The 21,719-nt window shown below is 38.3% G+C and overlaps 1 protein-coding gene across 5 annotated transcripts in view; it reads left to right on the top strand.

The window, feature by feature from the left end:
* gbf1 (golgi brefeldin A resistant guanine nucleotide exchange factor 1) overlaps nt 1–21,483 on the top strand; it is a 188,527-nt gene extending 167,044 nt beyond the window's left edge. For 4 of the 5 annotated variants that reach the window (XM_052041321.1, XM_052041319.1, XM_052041320.1 and 1 more), the window contains 10 exons: nt 2,960–3,120; nt 5,185–5,425; nt 5,993–6,195; nt 8,339–8,489; nt 9,465–9,595; nt 9,701–9,802; nt 10,731–10,844; nt 13,861–14,038; nt 17,210–17,356; nt 19,509–21,483. In XM_052041321.1, coding sequence (XP_051897281.1) covers nt 2,960–3,120; nt 5,185–5,425; nt 5,993–6,195; nt 8,339–8,489; nt 9,465–9,595; nt 9,701–9,802; nt 10,731–10,844; nt 13,861–14,038; nt 17,210–17,356; nt 19,509–19,774 — 1,694 coding nt within the window. In that variant the 3' untranslated portion in view covers nt 19,775–21,483. The remainder of the gene's footprint in view (nt 1–2,959; nt 3,121–5,184; nt 5,426–5,992; nt 6,196–8,338; nt 8,490–9,464; nt 9,596–9,700; nt 9,803–10,730; nt 10,845–13,860; nt 14,039–17,209; nt 17,357–19,508) is intronic. The other variant, XM_052041322.1, reaches the window with a different exon arrangement.
* Nucleotides 21,484–21,719: the final 236 nt, after the last annotated feature.

Raw genomic sequence — 21,719 nt, 5'->3', positions numbered from 1 at the left:
AATCTTTTTTCTTCTATGTCACACCCTCAAACTTCATGTTAAAGTGCAGGGTGAGCTGGTCTCTGATGAGATTTGAACCTAATGAGTCAAAGGAAGTTTGCAAGTGACCCAGGGTATCTGACACTCAATTTTTCCCTGTTATAAAGAGAGTGACTAATTTCTGTCTGGTGTTTCCTCATTGCATCTGAAACAAGGGATGAAATTGCTGCAGGAGATAGATAGCTTTCCATCTCAAAAATCAGAAATTCAGTCTAAACCCATACCAGGAGGCCTGGCCTATAAATATATAATTATCCAATAACTGGTGAGGTATTATCTCAAACCCAAATGAGGCTGCAGCAGTCTGAGACGTATGGGTCTTTCTCCATTGGCTTCACTCCCAGATTTGGAGAACTAACAAGGTCTCAAATATGGGTTTATTTATGTGCTTTTGGCTGAAAGTGGGCAATTTTCATGGAGTAAATGTGTGAAATGTCTGTGTTTATTCTCCGATGATCAGCTGGACCCTATCTTGTACACGGTTCCCAGTATAACTAGTACCAACATGACAACTAAAAGCAGAAGGAAGATGTTCCAAGGCTCCTTTCCCTGGCAGTGAATAACAGAAAATCTGCAGTGGGAAAGTGCAACAAAATGGCTTAAATCTGTAAATTTCTACATCTTGGGCAGTTGTACCTCATTTGGGATGTTTTCAGATTAGGACTCCCTTTAAGAATAAATAATGGAATTAATCTGCATCGGCTTTTAGTTCTTTTGCTGGACCTTGGTTTATAATAGTCTTGAAAGTGGATTCACTGAACTTGTATGATTACATTGAGAATTTTTTAATGATGGAATGTCGACTCTCGCTTTGGAGATTTTCATTATTTGCTCCTGTTTTGTATTATAAATTCTACACATACTGCCCTCCTCCTTCCTCCATTTTGAGAGTTCAGTAATAAATTTAATTTGTGTAAACACCTTTAACATAGAAAAATATCACATGATGCTTCACAGAACTGTCATTAAAAAAATTGGCTGAGCTAAAACAAGTGAGATTAGAACAAGCGAGTAAAAGCATGGTTAAAAGCTAAGCTATCTTTATTAATCATGTACATCGAAACACAGTGAAATGCATCTTTTGCGTAGAATGTTTTGGGGGCAACCCTCAAGTGTCGCCACGCTTCTGGCACCAACGTAGCATGCCCACAACGTCCTAACCCGTACGCCTTTGGAATGTGGGAGGAAACTGGAGCACCCGGAGGAAACCCACGCAGTCATGGGGAAAACATAGAAACTCCTCAAGACAGTGGCAGGAATTGAACCCGGGTCGCTGGCGCCGTAATAGCATTACACTAACCACTACATTACTGTGCCTGCCATTAATATGGGGATATTAAGGGAGTATTGAAGGAGGAACAAAGTTTGCAGCTATTTAGAGAGGGATTTCCAGAGATTGGAGTAATAGTGGCTGAGCCATGCTTGGTGAAGAAACTGGGATGGGTGTCAGTTAATTAAAAACTTCAGCATTCAAGTTTTTAATTGTTAACACTTCTCCCATTTTGTTCCCTGCTGAGACCAACATGATTATACTGATCAACAATAAAAAAAATGCTGGAGATACTCAGCAGGTCATCTGTAAAGAGCAAAACAGAGTTAAAGTTTCAGGTGGTTGACCTTTCATCAAATTGAGAAAAGTGAGAAGGCAACTGTGTTTAAACTTGCAGCAAGTTGGGCGGGGGTGGTGGAGAGAGCAAAGGAGATGTCTCTGATTGGATAGGGGTCAAGATTGCCGTTGTGACATGCTGTTGGTGATTTCTGAGAGAGGTTGATGAATGCTTATTTATCAGAACTAGAAGAGTGTAAATAGGGGGCGATGAATGAGGGCGGACAGCAGAAAAACTATGCTGGGACAATGAGATGCAGTACACAGCAGTTGCTGTAGATTTTTAATAAAAGAGAACACTAGAAATACTCAGCAGGTCAGGTAGTGTCTATAGAGAGAGGAAAAACTGAATTAATGTTGTAAGTTGATAACCTTGCATCAGAAGTGGCCAGTGCAGACACAAGTAGGAAAGGCTAGTTACCTGAAATTGAATTTGATATTTAGTTCTGTGGGCTGAGCATTCCTGGTGAGAGATGAGGCACTGTTCCATTAGCTTACACTGGCCTTCATTGGAACACCGTAGGAGACCAAAGACAGATCAGTGAGAGTGGGGTGGAGCATTGAATCTCAATCTTATTGAACATGCTGAGTGGTGGTGAGTGGATGTTTCCCCTAGTTGGGGAATCTAGAAGAAGGCTCATAGTTTCAGAATTAGGAGTCGTTCTTTTAAGATTGAGATAAGGAGGAATATTTACTCTGAGGCTTGTGACTCTTTGGAATTCTTTACCCCAGCGAGTTCTGGAGGCAGAGTTATTGAATATATTCAAGGCAGAGATTGACAGATATTCGACCTGGTCAAGGGGTATGGTGGGGGCAAAGATGGAAGGTGATGTCGAGACCAACATTAATATAGCCATGATCTTACTGAATGGCAGAGCAGGCTAAAGAGGCTGATTGGCCTACTGCTTTTGCTTGTTCTTGTGCGATGTGCTAAATTGAAAGAAGTACAAATGAATTGCTGCTTCACCTGCCCTCGTTCATCTGCCTGTTTGCACTCCAGACGGATCAGCATTCACCATCCTCTCTCAGACAGTGTCACTAGCATTTCTGTCACTTGGACAATTGGCTCCAACTTGTCACAGACATTCCTTTTGTTCTCTTCGTTCTTCCCTTTCTCTGAAACCTAAATAATAATATTTTCCCACTTTCCTAGTTCTGATGAAAGATCATAGCTCTGAAGTACTAACCTTGTCTTTTCACGGATGCTATTGGACCTGCAGAGTATCTCTGCCGTTTTCTATTATAACTTCAGATTTTTAGCTGCAGTTTTGTGCTATGTGATCTTACAGTAATGAATGTTGTCTTTCTTTAAAGGTGCACAGTCTGACAGTGAAATTGCATCTTACCATCCTAGTGAAGTTAATTCAGATCGTGGCTACACCTCCGACTCTGAAGTGTATGCAGAGCATGGGAAGCAGACCAAGGTACACCGTTCTGCCACTGATGTGGACATTGCCAGCAGTGGCTGGCTGGTGGTGAGTCATACACGTGAACTGTACACATTCTGACTTCTTGTTTCCATATTCTGAAGTTATTAAAAATCATCTATTGCAAAATGTCTGGTGTCTTCAGCCTGGTTTGCTGATCTAGAGTGAGAGTGCATTTATTAGTGGTGGGTTAAGGTAACGGAGCACTATACAATTGCCCATGATACAGAAGTGTAGATGGAGTCTAACAGAATGGTTGTGCTTATGTTATTTCTATAGAAAGAATGACTCAATCAATCTTATTTTTGTCCTTTTCAAACATTTATGCATTTTCATTTTGCAAGTTATTATTGAATCTTTTCCATATTCAACATTAATACAAACCATATTTAAAAAGAAGTATCCTATTTCTCTCTTGGGATCTTTGGCCAATTAACTTCAGTGTGTTCCTTTCAATTTAAATAGTTGCTGCACGTCAGAAAGAAAGCAGTGTGATTTGTATATCTGTAACTGTCTATCTACAGCCTTGGAAAGCTCACCTTTTTGCTCACCTACCATCTGACTGAGACTCAGGCACAAATGCCACAAAAGTCCAGTGAGAAGCTTTTGGTGATATTTCACTTTACTGTGTGAGGGCTTTTGTTCCATTAGTGTGAGCTGCATTTGAATTCAGTTCCTGGAGGCATCTTATTCTGCTTGAATATCCATGCATATCCCTCCCAAAATATTTCATTTAAGCCCAGACTATCCTTCTGATACCAATATTTGTAAAGTTGCAGATTCTATGAGGACCTGATGTTTATGTTGTTATTAAAAAATGTCAGTCCCTGAGGTATTTGGGTTGGTGGTTGGAGATGATCGTTGACGCAGCTTGATTTCCACCTAGTTTTTCACTTGGTCACAAGCCTAACAAAATCACAGACTTGTTTCCTCCAATCCCCACCCCCGCCCCCAAGCCCTACCCTGCAGAGGGCTGATTTATTATAGCACTCTTGGTCCTCCAGTCCAAACACTTGCAGGCATGTACTCCAAGTATTTTAAATCAGACTTCAATGCGGACTGTGCAATGCCGTGCCTGCCAGCTGATGCGAATGCCTGTCGTGCTGTAGTTATGAATCGGCCCTCGGCTTGATGTAGGTAGGCTGCCTGGGAGCATTTGTGTTGTGCGGGCCAGCTGAATGGTGTGGCCACTCATTGCTGATGTGGGGCTCGGGGCTACGTCCTTGCTGCCACAGTGGTGCAGAGCATCACTGGGCACCCTGTGCAGCAGCTCCCTGTTGACAAATTGCCTGGAATCTGTGGTCTCTCTTATCACCTTCTATTGGATATAACGGAAACTGCTGTCTCTCCTTCTGTTTGGCTTCACAGCTCTGCTCAGTCCAGAGATCTCTGTATGGTGATAAGCACAATGGCCAGGAAACACAGTTGAGCTCATTACCGCAGACAAATTTCCAGGCTGAGGTGAACTGTGCAGCCAAACAAAGAGGGAGAGACAGTAGCTTCCTATACATCTAACAGGAGGTGATGAGGAAGACTGTAGGATCCGGGTGGTCTGTCAATAAATGGAGCGGATTCCACTTCCCAGGAATGGCTCCATTCATTGTGCTAGCCAGGGTGAAGCACTGAGCCCGACATCTCAGTGCTGAGCAGCTGCACCCCTCGCTCTAGCCTGTCAACAACAGGATCCAGGTTCCAGGAACAACAGGATTGTCAGTAGCACATGAAGGAGAGAGATACAGAACTGCTTCTGCTGTAGTAACTTCTGGCATTGATTCCATTTGTGATTTTATTCCCTGAATCACATCTTCAATACTAAGCAAATTACCTTTCTGTTGAGTTCTAGCCAAATAATACTTAGTGCACATATAATAATTTGAATTCTTTTACAGTATGTTGTGTGCACAAAATGATACCTGTATCTTGGGACACTGTACATTGATTAAAGTGCTACGTAATGCAAGTTGTATATATTTGGAAATGTATGAAACAATCTTATGCTGCGTACCTAAAAGAAGCAATAATATGAGAATTCTGTTGTATTTACTTTGAGCTTGGTAGTTCGAAACTTTTTCGAAATCTTGTTGCTCATAACATTGATGGTATTTTTGGCAGGTGGGGAGAGATGACTTAGATACCAACAAAACTTCTAGCCCAAAGCAGGGATGCTCTCCTCTTGTCAATCAGTACAGCCTAACCTTGGGGCAGGATCTGGGCTCACACGACACTAAGTCACTTATCAAGTGTGTGGAGTCACTGTCATTTATTGTGAGAGATGCTGCCCATGTGACACCAGAAAACTTTGAACTTTGTGTAAAAACAATTCGCATCTTTGTAGAAGCAAATCTCAACGGTGGTAAGTTATGCAAGTGTTTGCTTTTCCCTAATCCACATTAAAATCTGCATTTCTCATTATTCAGCAAATTGTGACTAATATTAAATTAAAGTTTCATAAATATCTTTTACTTTACGTTACAGTCCAACAATAATAACTTGGACCTCTTGTGTCTGCCAAGGCATAGTCATACAAAACATTGGTTATGAGCCACATGTTACAAATTAAGTATCCAGATGTTCTTAATTACATAACATTATTAAATAAAGATTAATAGGCAGCTCTGATCTCTGTACATTATTGCATGGTGTTTTCTGCATGTTTGTGAAATGGTAAGACAAGAAGCAGTGTGTTGTGTTTTATCTATGTTGGACAAAGGCAGAGAAAATTGTTTAGCAAACTGCCACTTGTAATTTTTCAGAACTGTTTGAGAGCATGCAAGTTATTATCTACTAAAGTGCATGTGGCTAAAAGAGTGGTGTAACCATCCTCGTGGTTCATCAGTCATTTCATTTGGAATTTTTTTTCTTTGAATATTGGTTTGCTGATTTCAAAGTTGGTATTTTTGTAATTTGGGGCTCGATGCAGGGTACAAAACACATGAAAGGAAATCTAAAACATACAAGTTTGACAAATCAAACCGACTAAAGAAGAAGCAAAAGGAAAAGGAGAGTTCCATGAAGCGGTCAAAAACTTTTAACCATCGCCCATCAAAGTCACATAGCGACGATGATGAGGATGACAGTGTACCAGCAAGTTATCACACTGTGTCATTACAGGTTAGTCAGGATGTAAGTATAGCAGGTCTTTCCCATTCCTGTTCTTGCCTCATGCTACCTGTTCTCAATAAGACTGTTCTGTCATCTAGTAGAACTTGTACTCTGATTTTTTTATTCCTTTCCCTTAGTTTTTCAGAAATCCTTGTTCTGAAATTTCTACCATTTGCTTGTTAAGTTGACCACAAGTAACCTGGTGAATTTACCTTCCCTCTGTCTTCCTGTTCCAACACTTCCCTCCCTACCTTGGATCAAGATGTACCTTGTTGTGGTCTGACTTAAATTAGCAGCACACCATTTGGGAATGTCACACACAATGTTCATGCTAACACTCTTTTAACCTTTAATTTCCTTTAACCTTCTCAGATAACTTTTGCTGGCTAGAATTTGAGACTCAAAGTCTCAATTTTGTTTTAGGTGATTGGATAATTATTTTTATTGATTAAGGTTTTATTTATTAACATTTAGGCCCCTGATTTCTGACCCCTATGCTAAGTGAAATATTCCTTCCTCATTTATTTGGACATCTCATTGTTGTATTTTTTAATTGCCTCCCCTCAGTCTCCTTTGTTTTAAAGTAAGCAACCCTAGCTTATCCAACGTTTCCCCTTAGCAAAAGCGTTTAAGTCTTTTCAACATCCTTGTAAATCTCTTCTGTGGTAATATGTTGATCTGAATTGTAGTACTTGCTGTGCCTGCATATGTATCTAATTCTAGAGGAACCTTTCTGTTCTATTCTATGTTCTGTGCCTTGGTCAGTGAAGGAAAGTATCTTGTATGTCTTTTTAACTACCTTATCAACCTGGTCCACCTTTAAAGTTCTGTGGGTATATCCCTCAAAATCCCTTTGTTTCTCCACACCACACAAATCCTATTTGTTTATATATTCCCTTACCTTGTTGAACCTCCTCAAATGCATTACCTTGCACTTCTCTGTATTAAATTCCGTTTGCCATTTTTCTTACCAACTGACCAGGCCATCTGTATCTTCCTGTAGTTTATAACTTTTTGCCTTGCTGACATTCTCTTATAGATAATGAGTTGCAGTTTCATCTTGAATTTTTTTCTGTTCTCAGCCCCTAACTGATAATGTAAGCCTAGTTTTGATGATTTTGATACTGATCTGTGGTGTTGTGAAATTAATTTTTAACTTGTAATGTACCAAAGAGAATGCTAATCAAAAATTAATATAATCTCTCATTTTAGATCTTGTTATTCAGAAATAAATGTTACATTAGTTCTTTAGTAATTGCATTTGGTATATTTATTTTTAATGGCTGCAGAACGTTAATAGGCACTGCCATCTCTCTGGAACAGTGCTCATGGAAAATTCCTCTTAAACCCAGCATGTGGGTTTCCAGTGTTCAACAGTGTGATACTGGATAAATGTGTTGCAATGTGGCTTTCTAGTTCTTGCCCCAATTCCCTCTTTAAAGCTTTACAATCTGTATCAATTGTACATAATTTGTAATAGAATGCATATGTTGCACCCCGATCTTTAACAATGGAACTGCAAGGTAGTTGCTCAGTGACAATTGTACTGGTGAATTTGTTCTGTGCTTTTAGATTGTACAATGTAATTTATACAAGTTCCACAGATCTATCGTGTACACTGTGCTACACATATAAGTATGTCAGTGCAATCTTCAAATCTAGGCCCAGCACCTGGAAAGATGTTATAGAAGTGCAGCATATTTTACCAGAATAATACTGGGCATAAAAATGGTTAAATCATCAGGTTAAATTGCAAAAATAATACAAAGATTGTATTCCCAAAACTTTTGAAAATTAAGGGGTGATCAAATTCATTTGCTTAGGGTGATGGGATAAATAGAGACATCAGTTCTTTTAGTTGGCGGGTGTCTAGAACTTTAAAATTAGAAATGGTCCACTCAGGAGTGACGTGACGTAGCACAACCACACAGTGGCTGCTTTCTATAGAAGCTTCGAAGCTGTGGATCAGTTGAAGGTTTCAAAATGGACGTTTGTTGGACAAGGGTATTAAGGATAACTGAACCGATGAACTAGCCTTGATTTAATTCAATGATGGACCAGGCTCAAGGGGATCAATGGTTTCTTGTTTGTTTTAAAAGAAAATTTGCTATTACCTCATGGTTTGCTTGCAGGATATCCAGTTAACGTGTGTTTCTTGATTCAGCTTCTGGATTTGATGCACACACTCCACACAAGAGCAGCCAACATCTATAGTTCGTGGGCTGAAGAACAGCGCCACCTGGAGTCGGCAGGAAAGAAAATTGATGCTGATGCCAGAACTTTGTGGTCAAACTGCTGGTGTCCACTGCTGCAAGGTGAGTCAGTGCTACAGGCTTGTGGAGAAATGGTTCACAAGCTGAGTATGTTTTGCTAATGATCTCTTGGAACTCCTGCTTTCAAAATGGTGAAAGGAAATTAGCTATTACTTGTGTTTTGATTCCATTTCTGTTGTTACAATGTATTTCAATATTGAAATGAAAATAGATGCTCAGTAGGTTAGGCAGCATCTGTAGAGAAAAGTTTTATGTTTCAGGTCAGTGACCTCTCATCACTTAGTGATAAACAACTTTAAGATGCAGTGATAATAAGTGGAGGAGAGAAAGAAAGAGAAGGTCTCTGACAGAGGCAGATGAAATGATGTAGGGCTTTGTACTGCTCTGGTCTCTTAGTTCTTTTCTCAGTTAGATTATACGGTACTAAATGATACTTAATGGTGTAACTATAAAGCCACCATGACTTCTGCACTGACACAACTTGTATGATGGAACTGTTGTGATAAATTCTGTGTAAATCTAAAATTTATTCATTTGAGTTGTCTGGTAGCAGATGGACTGGATAGTCCTATATATCCTATTAATATTCCTGCTCTGCATATACTCTGATCTGTCTCATATGCTGAAGATGGGAGAGCCATCAAGGAAAGACCCTTCTATACCAGGACATATAGCAGTCCATCATTTGCTTGAACAGTTCATGTCTGTTATAAGGAATAGTTTTGACTAAGCACAAGATTTTAAAATTGCAATGGTATTAACCCTTTGTGCGTTTTTTGATTCATAGTGTTGTTTAAAATTCCAGTGAACCATTGCAGTTTCCAAACTTGGATTGTAGGAACGACATGGTCTCACTTTGAAGTGCCTACTTCTGGGTTCTGATGCAATCTCACAGGAGATATGCAGAGAGTTTATTCAGACCAGATAACTTGGATTGTGTTGCATTGTACAATGAATTGAAACTCTGTAGGAGTTTTAGAAGGGCCTCATACCCAATTCTGTATCTTGTCTCTTCAGGTATTGCATGGCTTTGTTGTGATGCCAGGCGCCAAGTCAGAATGCAAGCACTTACTTACCTGCAGAGAGCACTATTAGTGCATGATTTGCAAACACTGGATGCTTTAGAATGGGAATCCTGCTTTAACAAGGTTAGCAACCTCGCCTCTGACAAATTGGGGAAAAAAAAATGTTTAAAACAGATTAAGTTGAAGCAGCATGGTTGCTTAATCATGTCCTGTGACTTGTTTGTGAAGGTATTGTTTCCATTATTGACCAAGCTTTTGGAGAATATCAGCCCAGCTGACGTTGGAGGGATGGAAGAGACCAGAATGAGAGCTTCAACCTTGCTTTGCAAAGTGAGTTTGTTATCCTTGTGTTGATGAGAGGTGTTCAACCAAACAGAGTCCAGGACTGTGGTGGGTCCTCTACTGTACACTTGGGTGGTGTGTTTGCAATCATGTGTTTTGATGCATTAGTTATAAAGTTTTGAATTCTTTGCAAGTTCTTCAGAATTTGAGTTAATTACTCAGAAGTATATGGTGTAGCATCTGGTGATGTATTTGTTTATATCCACATTGGTTATGCTATGCTCAATGTGGCAAAATACTATTGTGTTGGAGAGCCACCATTGCTTCGGGGTTTTTATTTACGTAATTGTTTGCTACCTCTGTAATGAATGAGAGATTGCTGAACTGAAAGCCCAGTAAGTAAAACAAAATGGGTTTAATCACATGCTGAGAATAAAGAAGTGGGATGGGAAAGGCAACCCCATTATTTTTCCAGGTACGTTTTGACCTTTGTAGAAATCTACTTCCCAACAATTTTATTTTTCTTTTACCAACTGGTATGGTTGCTGAAAAATCAAATAAACTAAAGTCATTAAGTGATTTTTTTTGTTCAAAATCGAGCTTAATCTGTTGGCTCTTGATGCTTAGCTCTGCCTCTCCCATCAGAGTGTATTCTACATTAACTATTGGGTTTACTGAATTTGATTTGTATCAAAATTGTGTGCAGTATAGTTGAATAAGAATAAAGATCCAAATGCACTGTTAACGTGAAGGGATTTCAATCAGTGTAGGTGGTTATAAGGGAGTAACACGTGGTAATCTCTTGTGGGTGGAGGGCCTGAGGTGCCAATCATTGGAAAGTAGGCTGGAATTCTCAAAGGACTGAAACACAAGGTGGTACTATGTGATCCAGACCAGTTATTTTCCTAAGATGCATTTACCTTGTACAATTATATTTTGACAATATTGACTTTCTTATGTAATCTTTTTCCTAAAGGTTTTCCTCCAACATTTGTCTCCATTGTTATCTCTACCAACATTTGCTGCTCTATGGTTAACAATCCTGGACTTCATGGACAAATACATGCATGCTGGATCCAGTGACTTGCTGGTAGGAAAATCAGTCTCGTATCAGAATTTCTACAAAATTTCCCCAAAACATTTCATTTAAAACAAAATTCTCTTTAAGTTATGATCTAATTCTTGATTTTGGAGATGATCTTGCAATTTTTTTTAGCACCTTGTAAATGACTATTTTCTTGGGTCTTCTCCCTTCCTTCTCTCTGTAGTCTCTTCCAATTCACTCTAAGATCTCCATGCTCCCTCAGTTCTATCTTTCATACTTTCCATTTTCATTGCGCCACCATTGGTGACTGAGCCTTCAACTGCATCAGCCCTGAACCCAGGAATCCCCTCCTGCCAGCCTTTCTTTCTCCCATTCAACCTCTCTTTAAAACCAAGAATTTTGACTCACTGTCCCTTGTGGGTTGATGTCACATTTTGCTTGCTTGTGCTTCAGTGAAGTAGTTGGGGTGTTTACTACAATAGAGGTGCTACATAATATAACTCATAATATGATAAAAGCTAATTGCCCAAGTCTCATACGATTACAATTTGCATCAGGAGAAAAGAAGTTCCTTTCAACTCTTCTGCATTTCTTGTCTGTATACCAGCTCTGGATGTCAGTGGCCTGGATTCTTAACTGAAACCTCAAAATTAAGACTTTTTTTAAAAAGAACTTCAAAAGTTATTGAAAATATTACTTGTTTAATTCCAGGGTTAAAAGACAGGAAAATTTGGTGATATAGAATGTGTTGGGATTGTGGAGCCATTTAGAGACTGGAGCCATAGATGTCAGAAGCCTTTATTCAGTCAGTCTCAGCACAAGCATCTGTGCAGGGGCTATTAGGTGGCAGAGTTGCCTCAAGAATCAAGATACATTGATAATACATGGCAACTTATCAGATGTAGTCAAAGCCATTTTTGGTAATGCAAGGTCGCCAGCCTTCCTTGGTCTGCTGCATAAATTGGAGACTGGTCCCTCTTGCTCTTTGTGTTTTAATGATGCCAATCACCTTAACTCTAAAACGTAGAGTGGCCGTAATGCCTCATGCATTCATGTTTCGTCTGCTTCGCATGGATGGCTCTTTGCAGCCATCTAATACATTTAACGATATATTGTTTCCCTGATTGTGATCTCAACTGATCTTGTGGCACACAAGTTAGTGCTGTTGTCGCACAGCTCCAGGCTGATTTTAGGTGCTGTCTGTGTGGACTTTGCATATTCACTCTGTGACCATACGAGTTTCTTCCAAATGCCATGGTTTCCTCCCATATCCCAAAGTCTTGCTGGTAGGTTAATTGCCCAAGTACATTAGCCCTGAGTATAGTTAATGGAAAACAAATCAAAGGGGAATTGATTTTAATGAGTGAGAGAGAGCAAGTACAGTGACACATGGAAATAAAGAGAGGGAGATTGGAACTAAGAGGACTGCTCCCTGAGAGCCGTCATGAACCCATTGCGCTGAAAGGCCTCTTTCTGTGTATTAGAAATCTAAAATCAGTGTGTTGTGGCTTGGGAGTTTTGATGGGCCTCTCAAGCAGTTGTTCGGAATCCAGTCAACAACCCTTTGTCTGATTTGTCTCACTATGGCCCATTATGTACCCAGCACGTTTGGGCAACTAACCCAGAATACCTCATGGTCTTGTGACATTTGCTTTGACTAATGTTTTTAATTGTTTTCCTCTTTCTTTTACTTTTGGAGTTTTTGAGCTTAGCTCCTTTTCTACAGCTAGTTCCTCATGTAGCTCCTGGAAGATGAAAACTTCCTTTCCTACTGAACAAAATCTCCTCTTCACGTGCACACAGACAGCTCTTGAATAGTTACATAACAAAAGTTGAGGGCACCTACTTTGCTAGTCTGTCTTGAAATCTCACCCTTCCTGACTTCTCCTCCTATTCATAATTTATCAGCACTTGATGTACACGAGAAGAACTGATCATTCTCTGTATAAATATCCTGGTTAGTTTCCAGGAACACTTGTGTCAAGTGGCTGCAGTCTGTGCAAGCATCTGGCAGCTGTTATTCTAATAAGAGAACCACCTTTATGTACACGGTGATTCCAATGCTTATTACTACTTATAAGTATCAATAAAAGACTTCCATGATGTAATATAGAAATTAAGTGGAAGTAGCTTAAAGGTTGGTTCTTGTCTGGTTCCTATATTAACCATATACCCTCTGATTCTGTCTCTGCTCCCAAACAGAGTTATTGAGAATAGTATGAACAGATTAAAGATATTAATTACATAATTCTCTCCACTATCAATTTCTAATTTAATTGGTTGGCTTGAGACAGTTATAAGCATGAGTAATGAGAGTGCACATTGTTAGTCTGTCTATTCAAACCTTGCAGTTTGGACCACTAGTACAGGCATTGTTTTGCATCTCTCAATGCTTTGAGCTCTTTTAGCTTCATACAACTATTTGCATCATGAGTTGATGAGCAAAGAGTTAATTCTGCAACAAATCTACATAGTTGGTAGCTTTACAGAAGCAGATCACAAAATTACAGGTGCTCCTTGCATCTGATGCAAATTGCTTATCAGTTTGGAAAAGGAGAAAACACTTTAATGTATGACTTCAGGGCATTTTTATAAAGCATGACTGTCAGAGCTTTATGACTTTGTTTCCATGCCAGCTGTTATTGGTGACCATTGAATATTATACATTTCCTCTGGGTATTCTGATTTGGGGTTTATTCATCAATAGCGTGACAGCACTGAAAGCCTTTCTCCCAAAACCTATTGACTCATTAAAATTAAAAAAAATACAACAGTAGGATCAGTTTTGCATTGCATTTATACAGACTCAGCATTGATGCACCTCATTCTGTACTTTTAACATCTGATTTTATAAGCACAAATAGAACAGCATTACCTTTGCTTTGGGGGCTAGAATTTGTTCATAAGCTGTAGTTCACTCAGCTTGTCACACTGTATGTTTATACCTGTCAAGTAAGCAAAACTGAATTCCAGTTGCCTTGGTGGAATTTGCTGACAAAGATTCTATTATTTGAATATTTTTCATCCTGCTGTGGAATGTTGATGATTTCTTTCCTTTCAGTTGGAAGCAATTCCAGAATCGCTGAAGAACATGCTCCTGGTTATGGATACAGCTGGCATTTTCCACTGTGCTGAGTCGAGGAGTGGTTATTCTCAGCTTTGGGAAATTACATGGGAAAGAATAGATTGCTTCTTGCCTCGACTAAAGGACGAACTCTTTAAACAAACAGTTATTCAAGGTGAAAATCTTCCATTCCATGTTTAACTCTTGGATTTGTTATCTCTCTTGCACATAAAATACATACCTAAATTAAGGTAATTTAAAAATGACGATTAAATTGTGATCCACATATCCAGCAACGTTGATATGAAGTAGGTCTCCAACATGACTACATCCTAAGAAATTCAGTGACAAAACAAAATGTTCACATTAATTGTCCAGCTCCTTTGGAGATCGTTCTAAAATGGACTGATTCGTATCAGTGAAAGTAAAGATAATATATTGGCCTGAAATGGGAAAACCAAAAACTAATACAAAATTTATTCCAATCTTGTAGCTGGGAATTTCTGCCAAAATTTCCTATGAAACATATTAGCAATAATCAGGGTGGAAGAAAGTAGAATATTGTACACTTTTTCTTCAGGTCCCCTTCTTTTATATGTTTAAAAAGTTAAAGCATCAAAATATTATTTATGTTTATTAGGCATAGTTTTGTAAGTTATTTGTTTGTGCAACTCATTCTGATATGATAAAGAAGCATTGCAAGTTGTGGAAAATGCAGCAGAAGATTTGCTATAAAACAACTGAAGTCTGATCAAGTACTGCGGCATCTAAATTTTTCAGGACAAAGTTAGAACTAGTGGAAACTGGTGGTTGTTTGGTGTATAAAGGGGCAGAGTTTTGTTATTTGGAATGCAAAACACCTGATACTGGAAATCAGAACTAAACCAAATTCTGGAAACACTCAGCAAGTGAGGGAGCGTCCAATGAAAGAGAAGCGGGTAAAGTTTTGAGATAATGACCTTTTTATCAGAGCTAGGAAAAACTATGTCAAACACGACTGAGGTTGTAGAGAAGGGAGAGGAGGAAAGAGAGAGAGAAAAGATAGGAGTTGTCATTGACAGGTTGGAGACCGAGAGGGACACAGATGGTGTTTGTGCTGGCTGAGAGGGTGTTGAAGACTTGTTACAGCAGCTTACGTATATGTCTGAAATAAAAAAGGGAAATGTGGGATACAGGATACAACAGTTAATGGAAATCTATAATGAAAGAATGCTGGAACTTTTTGGCAGGTCAGGCAGTAGCTGTGGGAGAGAAAAATGTAACATGTTAACATTTGTTATTGGAACTGGGCACTTCTGTTACAACTGGAAGGTCTCGTTACCTGAAATTCAGTGTTGCATCCTATGGGCTGTAATGTCCCTAACTGGGTGATGAGATGCTGTTTCTTGAGCTTACATCAGGCTTTATTGGAACAGTAGGAGAGGCCAAAAGCTGGTTAGAGTGAGAATGGGAGAATTTAAGTGACAGGAAGCTCTGCTCTGTTTCATCCTTGCAGACTAAATGGAGGTGTTCAGCAAAGCACTCATCCAATCTGCACTTAGTTTTCCAAACATAGGGTCTGCAATGTGACATCAAATCCAGTATACCAAATTGGACCAAGTAGAGTGATTCGCTGCTTCATCTGGAATGAGTGTTTGGGTGGGTAGGAAAGAGGTAAAAAGACAGGTGCTGCATCTCTTCTGGTCATGTGGGAAGGGAATTCACTGTTGTGGAGATGGAAAAGTGAATCAGAATGTTGCCAAGGGAACAGTCTCACTGTATATAATGTTGCCTCAATATTTGGTTAAATACAGAGCCCCCTGGTATGAGCGTTCTTTTAGTTGATGGAAGAATTTTACCTCTATCCACATGATACAGTGTGAAATTATTGTATTAAAATAGTGAGAAGGTGAAATGAACCCTGATCTCTCTCTGGCGAATAATGGTCTGACAGCATCCAGTGTAGAACCTGACTGTATGTGTTTGAATCAGGTCTGTGTTCTGCTGGAATATTTGAGTCCAGGTTGGGCTTTGCTGTGCCAGTCAGCTCAGTACTTCATCCATGTTAGTTTGCTGATGTCAATGGCTAGCTGCTTGTTAAGATGAGATACTTGGCCAGGAAGCAGATGAGGGATTCAATCCAGGATGAGATGGCATTTTCTTTGTGTTGATTTCAAGTTTGACTAGCAGATGTGATACACAATGAGACTGGACAGTGAATGCTGCCCTGGATCAGGGGAGTGATTTCTGGGAATCAGCTTCAAGTTGGCTACATTTCCATGATCAGTTGGTGACGGTAAATTCACTGGGCTTTGAGGGTCATTTTCAAGCCTGGATGTTAAGTCTGACTCTGGTCAGGTAAGGAAAACTACGTGTTTGGGCTCAGGTCAGGTTTTAACTCCATCCACCAGTAGGTATCATTTTGTGCTGCTTGGATTATAATACCTTCAGTACAGTATCAGACTGGGTTTACCAGCTGCTCAGGAGTTTTTAAACCTCAAATCACATTAAAATTTTATGCAAGTTCATAATATGTCAACAAAAGCAAACACTCCATAAACAATGTCAACCTCAGTTTACTGTCATCTCATTTTTGAGTCAGATTATGGGTTCGGGCTTCACTGAAAGGATTAAGCACATAATCTAGATTGATGCTTTGTACAAGATTGAGGAATTGCTCCATTTTCGGCTGTGACATGAAACTGAAGATCTTATTGTGTTCAAACTGACTCCTGCACTTTCCATCATGGCATCAATAACTACACCGGGCTTGCTTGATTAGCTTCATTTTTGGGCTGAACTGAGGTTGTGAAAAGCATTGTATATTTCATTCTTTCCTTTAATCTCTAATAATTAATGATGGCATTCTGTGCATGAGTATGGGGGCACAATTTTTGTTCTGAGTCAGCTGGTATAAACCAGTACCATTAGACAAGGAATTAAATGTATATAATATATACCTATATTAGCCAATTGTAGAATCAAAATTGTATTTGGCTAGAGTGTACACAAATAATATACAAACACTTCCACTTTTAATATTCCCTTGTGGACCCTTGTCCTCCACTATCTGGTGACTTTTGTTATGTATTCTTTGCCTCAGAATTTTATTCCATTTACCTCAGTGGAGAACATCTAGAATATTCTTTTCCACGTTACTGTATTAATGCTGTGTTCTAATTGCCTGTTTCAGTACAGTTTTTTAGTGTTAATCCACTGTATGCTTTAGAAACTAGGTGTTGATGACCCAGCATACCTCTTGAAATGTTACCATTGTTTTTGGAATAAGAACTGCAATATAAAAGGAGTCTCAGAAGTATTCTTTGGATAGAAAATTCATAAAAAGTAAATTACTCTTAACTTGTAGATCCTGTCCTTGGTGTACCAATAGAACCATCTCCTAATTCGATGCAGCATCTTAGCAGTGGACAAGCATCTATACTACCAGGCTCGGATACAAACCCATCTGGTCAAATTACAGCATCAGAAAACCTCACAGAGGCTAATGCCAAAGGTGAGTTGGAGCCATTTAGTTAAGTAATTTTATCAAGCTAGGAGAGCTTTGACATACAGTCATATTCCATCTTCTCATTATAAAAATTAGATGAAATTGAACTTTAGATTTTTGTTATGGTTTACTGCCTTTAGTTGTCAGTCTTTCCCTTTATTTTCTTTTCTGCTGAATCTTACCATCACTGAGATGTACCATGCATTTGCTACTCTTGGTGTCAGCTTTGTTCAGTCCAATCACTATGAATCAAGTGGTTTGAATGAAAGTTCCACAGCATAGCTTGGGCGCATGATGCTGGTTGGCAGTTGCTCAGATGAATTATTAAACTGCAAGTATGGTGTTAAATCCCAAATACTCTTGAGGGCAAAGAATTCTGCCAATGATCTAGCCAACATTTAATTGCTCACAAAAATAAATTGCAGTGATTCGAGAGATTTTCAAGGTCATAGTGGAATGATTAGTACATGCCGGCTTGCTAGTGAGAGCCACAACTTAGTAATGAAAAGATATATCAAACAACCTTCTTGTGCCAAGGAAATTGCTTATGGCTGCTTCAAAAGTAATAACTAGTCCTTAAGTATTTTTAGAAAAAAAATGCTCCAGGAACAAATCAATTCATTTCACATCGTTGGAGATGTGAAATGTGTTGTAGAAATGGAGGTTCCTTTTCAAACCATTTTCATTATACTATAATACAGTTTTAGTTGATAAAATGGAGTTAGCAGGAAACATTCTTATTTAACTGTATTCTTTCTGGACGTGAATGATAATTTAGTTTAAGATACCATGATGCAACTGATGAATTTGTTTCTCCCAACTATTACTGATTTTATATATTTTAACTCCTTTTTACGCAATATTCTGATCCTTCATTAACATGAATACGCTCTGGTGAAAGAGGATCCTTTTTTTGAGACTGGTTTATTAACATTTCTCCCTTAGGTGCTTGGAGCATGTTGTTCACTATAAATTAATGTGTCACCAGATTCAACATGTGTTACACTAAATTCCAGACACCTTTATGGTCTACTAGAGTACACTTTCTTGTAAATGCTCTCGCTTCACACTTATGCCAATAGCATTAGTTCATTATGTAGAAACAAATGAAGGGAGTGATTTGCAAAATGTTATGCTAGAAATAGCAATTTTAATCCACACAATATAGGATTTAAAACCTAGAACAAGTAGACTTCCTTTTGGTAATCAGTACGAAATTAAAAGGTTATCTATATGTACATTCCATTGGGCAAAAATTGTGGATAGTTTTAGGTGAATCACTTGTTTAGTAAGCCAAAGCAAACAAATTCTAAAATAAAGTTGTCTTTTAAATTAACTTTTGCAAGGCTAGAGAGGGAACCTGACCATCTGAAGCTGATTGCTGTTTGTGGAGTGTGATACTTTAAGGTCAAAAAGCCTGCTGGGATGTGAGCTGTTTGTTACAGTGAATTTAATTAGTTATCCAAAGCAATGCAAAAGAGAGGAATTTCAAACAAAAGTCACTTCTATCACAAATCAAGATTGTGATCTTTTGTACTGATTTTAAATGATGGCACTTGAAGCCCACGAACTGGCCCCAGAATGAACTGATTATCTATTTGTAAGCCTGTTTGTGGTCTATGAAGGTGGTCTTAAAATCAAGCATTTTTGGCACCTTATAAGTATTTACTAAAACTGGCTAATCTACACCACATTAAGTTAGTAAATAGCACGTGTACTTTTTAAAAGTAGCTACTCATGACTCAATCGTGAAAAAATAAGCACTTAAAAGTAAAAAGATATTTTTTGATAAACCCACCTGTATTAATGACATTAATACAAGAGCTAAAAAAAATACATTTGGGGTTATGATGTTGGTTAATGGAAGATTTTGTTTAAGCAGAAACCTAAACTAGCACATCAAATACTAATGGAATTTTGCATGTTTCCAAGACTGCACCTCCTCCCACCCCCAAAACACGTCAATTTTTGTGTTTCCATGTGAAAAGTAGTTACAGTGTCAGTTCCTGTCACGCCATTCATCAGGAATAATCAGCATCTTCAGGGTTCAAAATCCAATCTCTGCAAAGTTACTAGTAAATATACTTTCAAGATGCATTGTTTCTAACTTTTTAAAAAGATTTTCAGTAAAATGAACTTTAATTTTTTTTGTCCTCAGATTCTGAAAATATACAATTTGGAGGGACTCCCAGCCTTACTCCACTTTCTACACCAGTGAAGATGAGTGTTGGGCCGGATGTCAATCAGTCAGTCACCCAGTCGCCTTTAATTCTGCACCCTCTAACTTCATCACTTCAAGTTGGTGTCCCACCTATGCCTCTGCCTATCATACTTAATCCAGCTTTAATTGAAGCCACATCTCCTGTCCCACTGTTGTCCCCACCCCGTCCTGCAAACACATCTACGGCATCTGAGGTGAATTAATTGTTCTTGCTTGGAAAGTAATCAGCGTATTTAACATGTACTTCTGTTTTGCATTATGACAACATTACTTCCTTTTGTCCAGTTTATTTTACAGTTTGTCATCCTTTCAAACAAGTCACTGATGTTAGTGTATAATGTGTAGCAAAGAGATCATGCATCCACCACTGCAAAGAGTGTATTGCTCCACAGGTAGCATTACAGCAGGGTTTTCTTTTGTTTGGAGCATTAGCCATATTGAGCATCAGATATTGTTAAATATCCACTATAGAGTATAAACGAAGGCAAAAGCCATCTGTGGTGTACTGCAATATTTTATTCCTTGTCTGCTCTATTATTGATATTTCTAAAATGCTGTGTGCCATGTTATAATGAACATGAGAATTCATTTGTATTTTGGCTGCAAGCTAACATCGTCATCTGTATAGTAGCCCTTTATTTAACTGATCTGTTTAAGTAATTTTCAGAAGACAAGTGACAATGTGAAGGGCTACAACAGGACCCTGATACTCAGGTTGCATCATACAAAAGAACAAGTGATACACAATTTTGTTACAGTAATAAAATGCATGATTTTTAAAAAAATGCCCTGTAAGCAGGAAGAATGTTTTACCTAACCCAAATATAAGATAATCGAAGTGTTCCACCCATTTAAAAAAAACACAGGTTTCATAATAGCATCATTTATCTCTTTCCCAGGACATGGCCCACATTTCTTCCCATGTCAAATGTAAATTTCTGAACTTTAAATTTTCATTACAAACTAGTAATTTTCTCAATTGTTTTGGTTTGTAATTCTCATTGTCTGCAGTACCCGATAAAAGTTCCTATACTGCACAGTATATGGGAGCTCAGTGTAAAACATTAACAATGTATAAATATAAATCAATTTGTAGTAGTTAAGATTTTCACTTGTATCATTATATTTAGAGATATGAAATTGTAATATAAAAAAGTTGCTGGTGGATATGTTGAGCCTTGCTTTACATTCCTGTCCTGTTTGCTTCCCATTAAGCCTGGATTAGCTGTAAATGACCCAACACTGATAAATAGGCATGAAAGGCCAAAGCTTGTGTAATTTGAGATCAACAGAATCTATATTTAAAGTCTTTGTTACTTTGTTCTAGATTTTGTACATTTCACAATTATTTTAATTTAATGGTAATATGTGGAAAATGTCAGCAAAACTTTGTGGTTATGGTAAAATGATCTGTTCCGCATTCTTTGGATGAGAATGGGAGAGGGATGATAGATACTGTATATAAAAAGAATGGTAAAGAGAAAATTTAAATGTACTTTTTACAGTAATAAATATCAAAATGTAAAGAAATTCAGCTGTGGTTTGTTGATTTGGGTAGGTGCTCTGTTAGCAGTTGCAGTGGACTGTATACTTCATTCATTATTGAAGCTCTATTTTAAAACAAAAATCAAGTTAGACAGAAGGTATTATACTTAAGTAAAATCTTGTTCTGAAAAGCCTGTCTGGGCCAGGAAGGTCACAAAGGATGAGCTTGCACTCTCCAGTTCAAAGACAGTAAGACGTGACTATCTGGTGATATCTATCCTATGGTAAATCTTTGGGATCATTTAGTACTTACATTCTTATTTTATCATCTTGCTTCAAACATGTCTTTTGATAAGGCATAGCAGCAATCCTAATTTTATTAATAATTGGTGTTCTCCAATTTAAAAAAGAAAGTAGTTATGTGGTTAAACCAAAATCATCCAGTCTTATTTGACACAGAATTAACTCATTCTCAATAATGCAGTAAACAGATCTCAGATGAATGAAATGCAATAGGATCCAAGGGAATTCAGTATTATAATTCACTTTAATAATGCAGGCAGGTATTTCTGAAAATCTAATTTTATATTCATAAGGTAGGCACATGAATTATATCTTGCCTAACATTTAGTCCAAAGAGATGTTACGGTTGTGCTTAATTCT

This window comes from Pristis pectinata, chromosome 30 (assembly GCF_009764475.1).
Source record: "Pristis pectinata isolate sPriPec2 chromosome 30, sPriPec2.1.pri, whole genome shotgun sequence".
Taxonomy (NCBI): domain Eukaryota; kingdom Metazoa; phylum Chordata; class Chondrichthyes; order Rhinopristiformes; family Pristidae; genus Pristis; species Pristis pectinata.
This window is presented reverse-complemented; position numbering and strand designations above follow the sequence as displayed.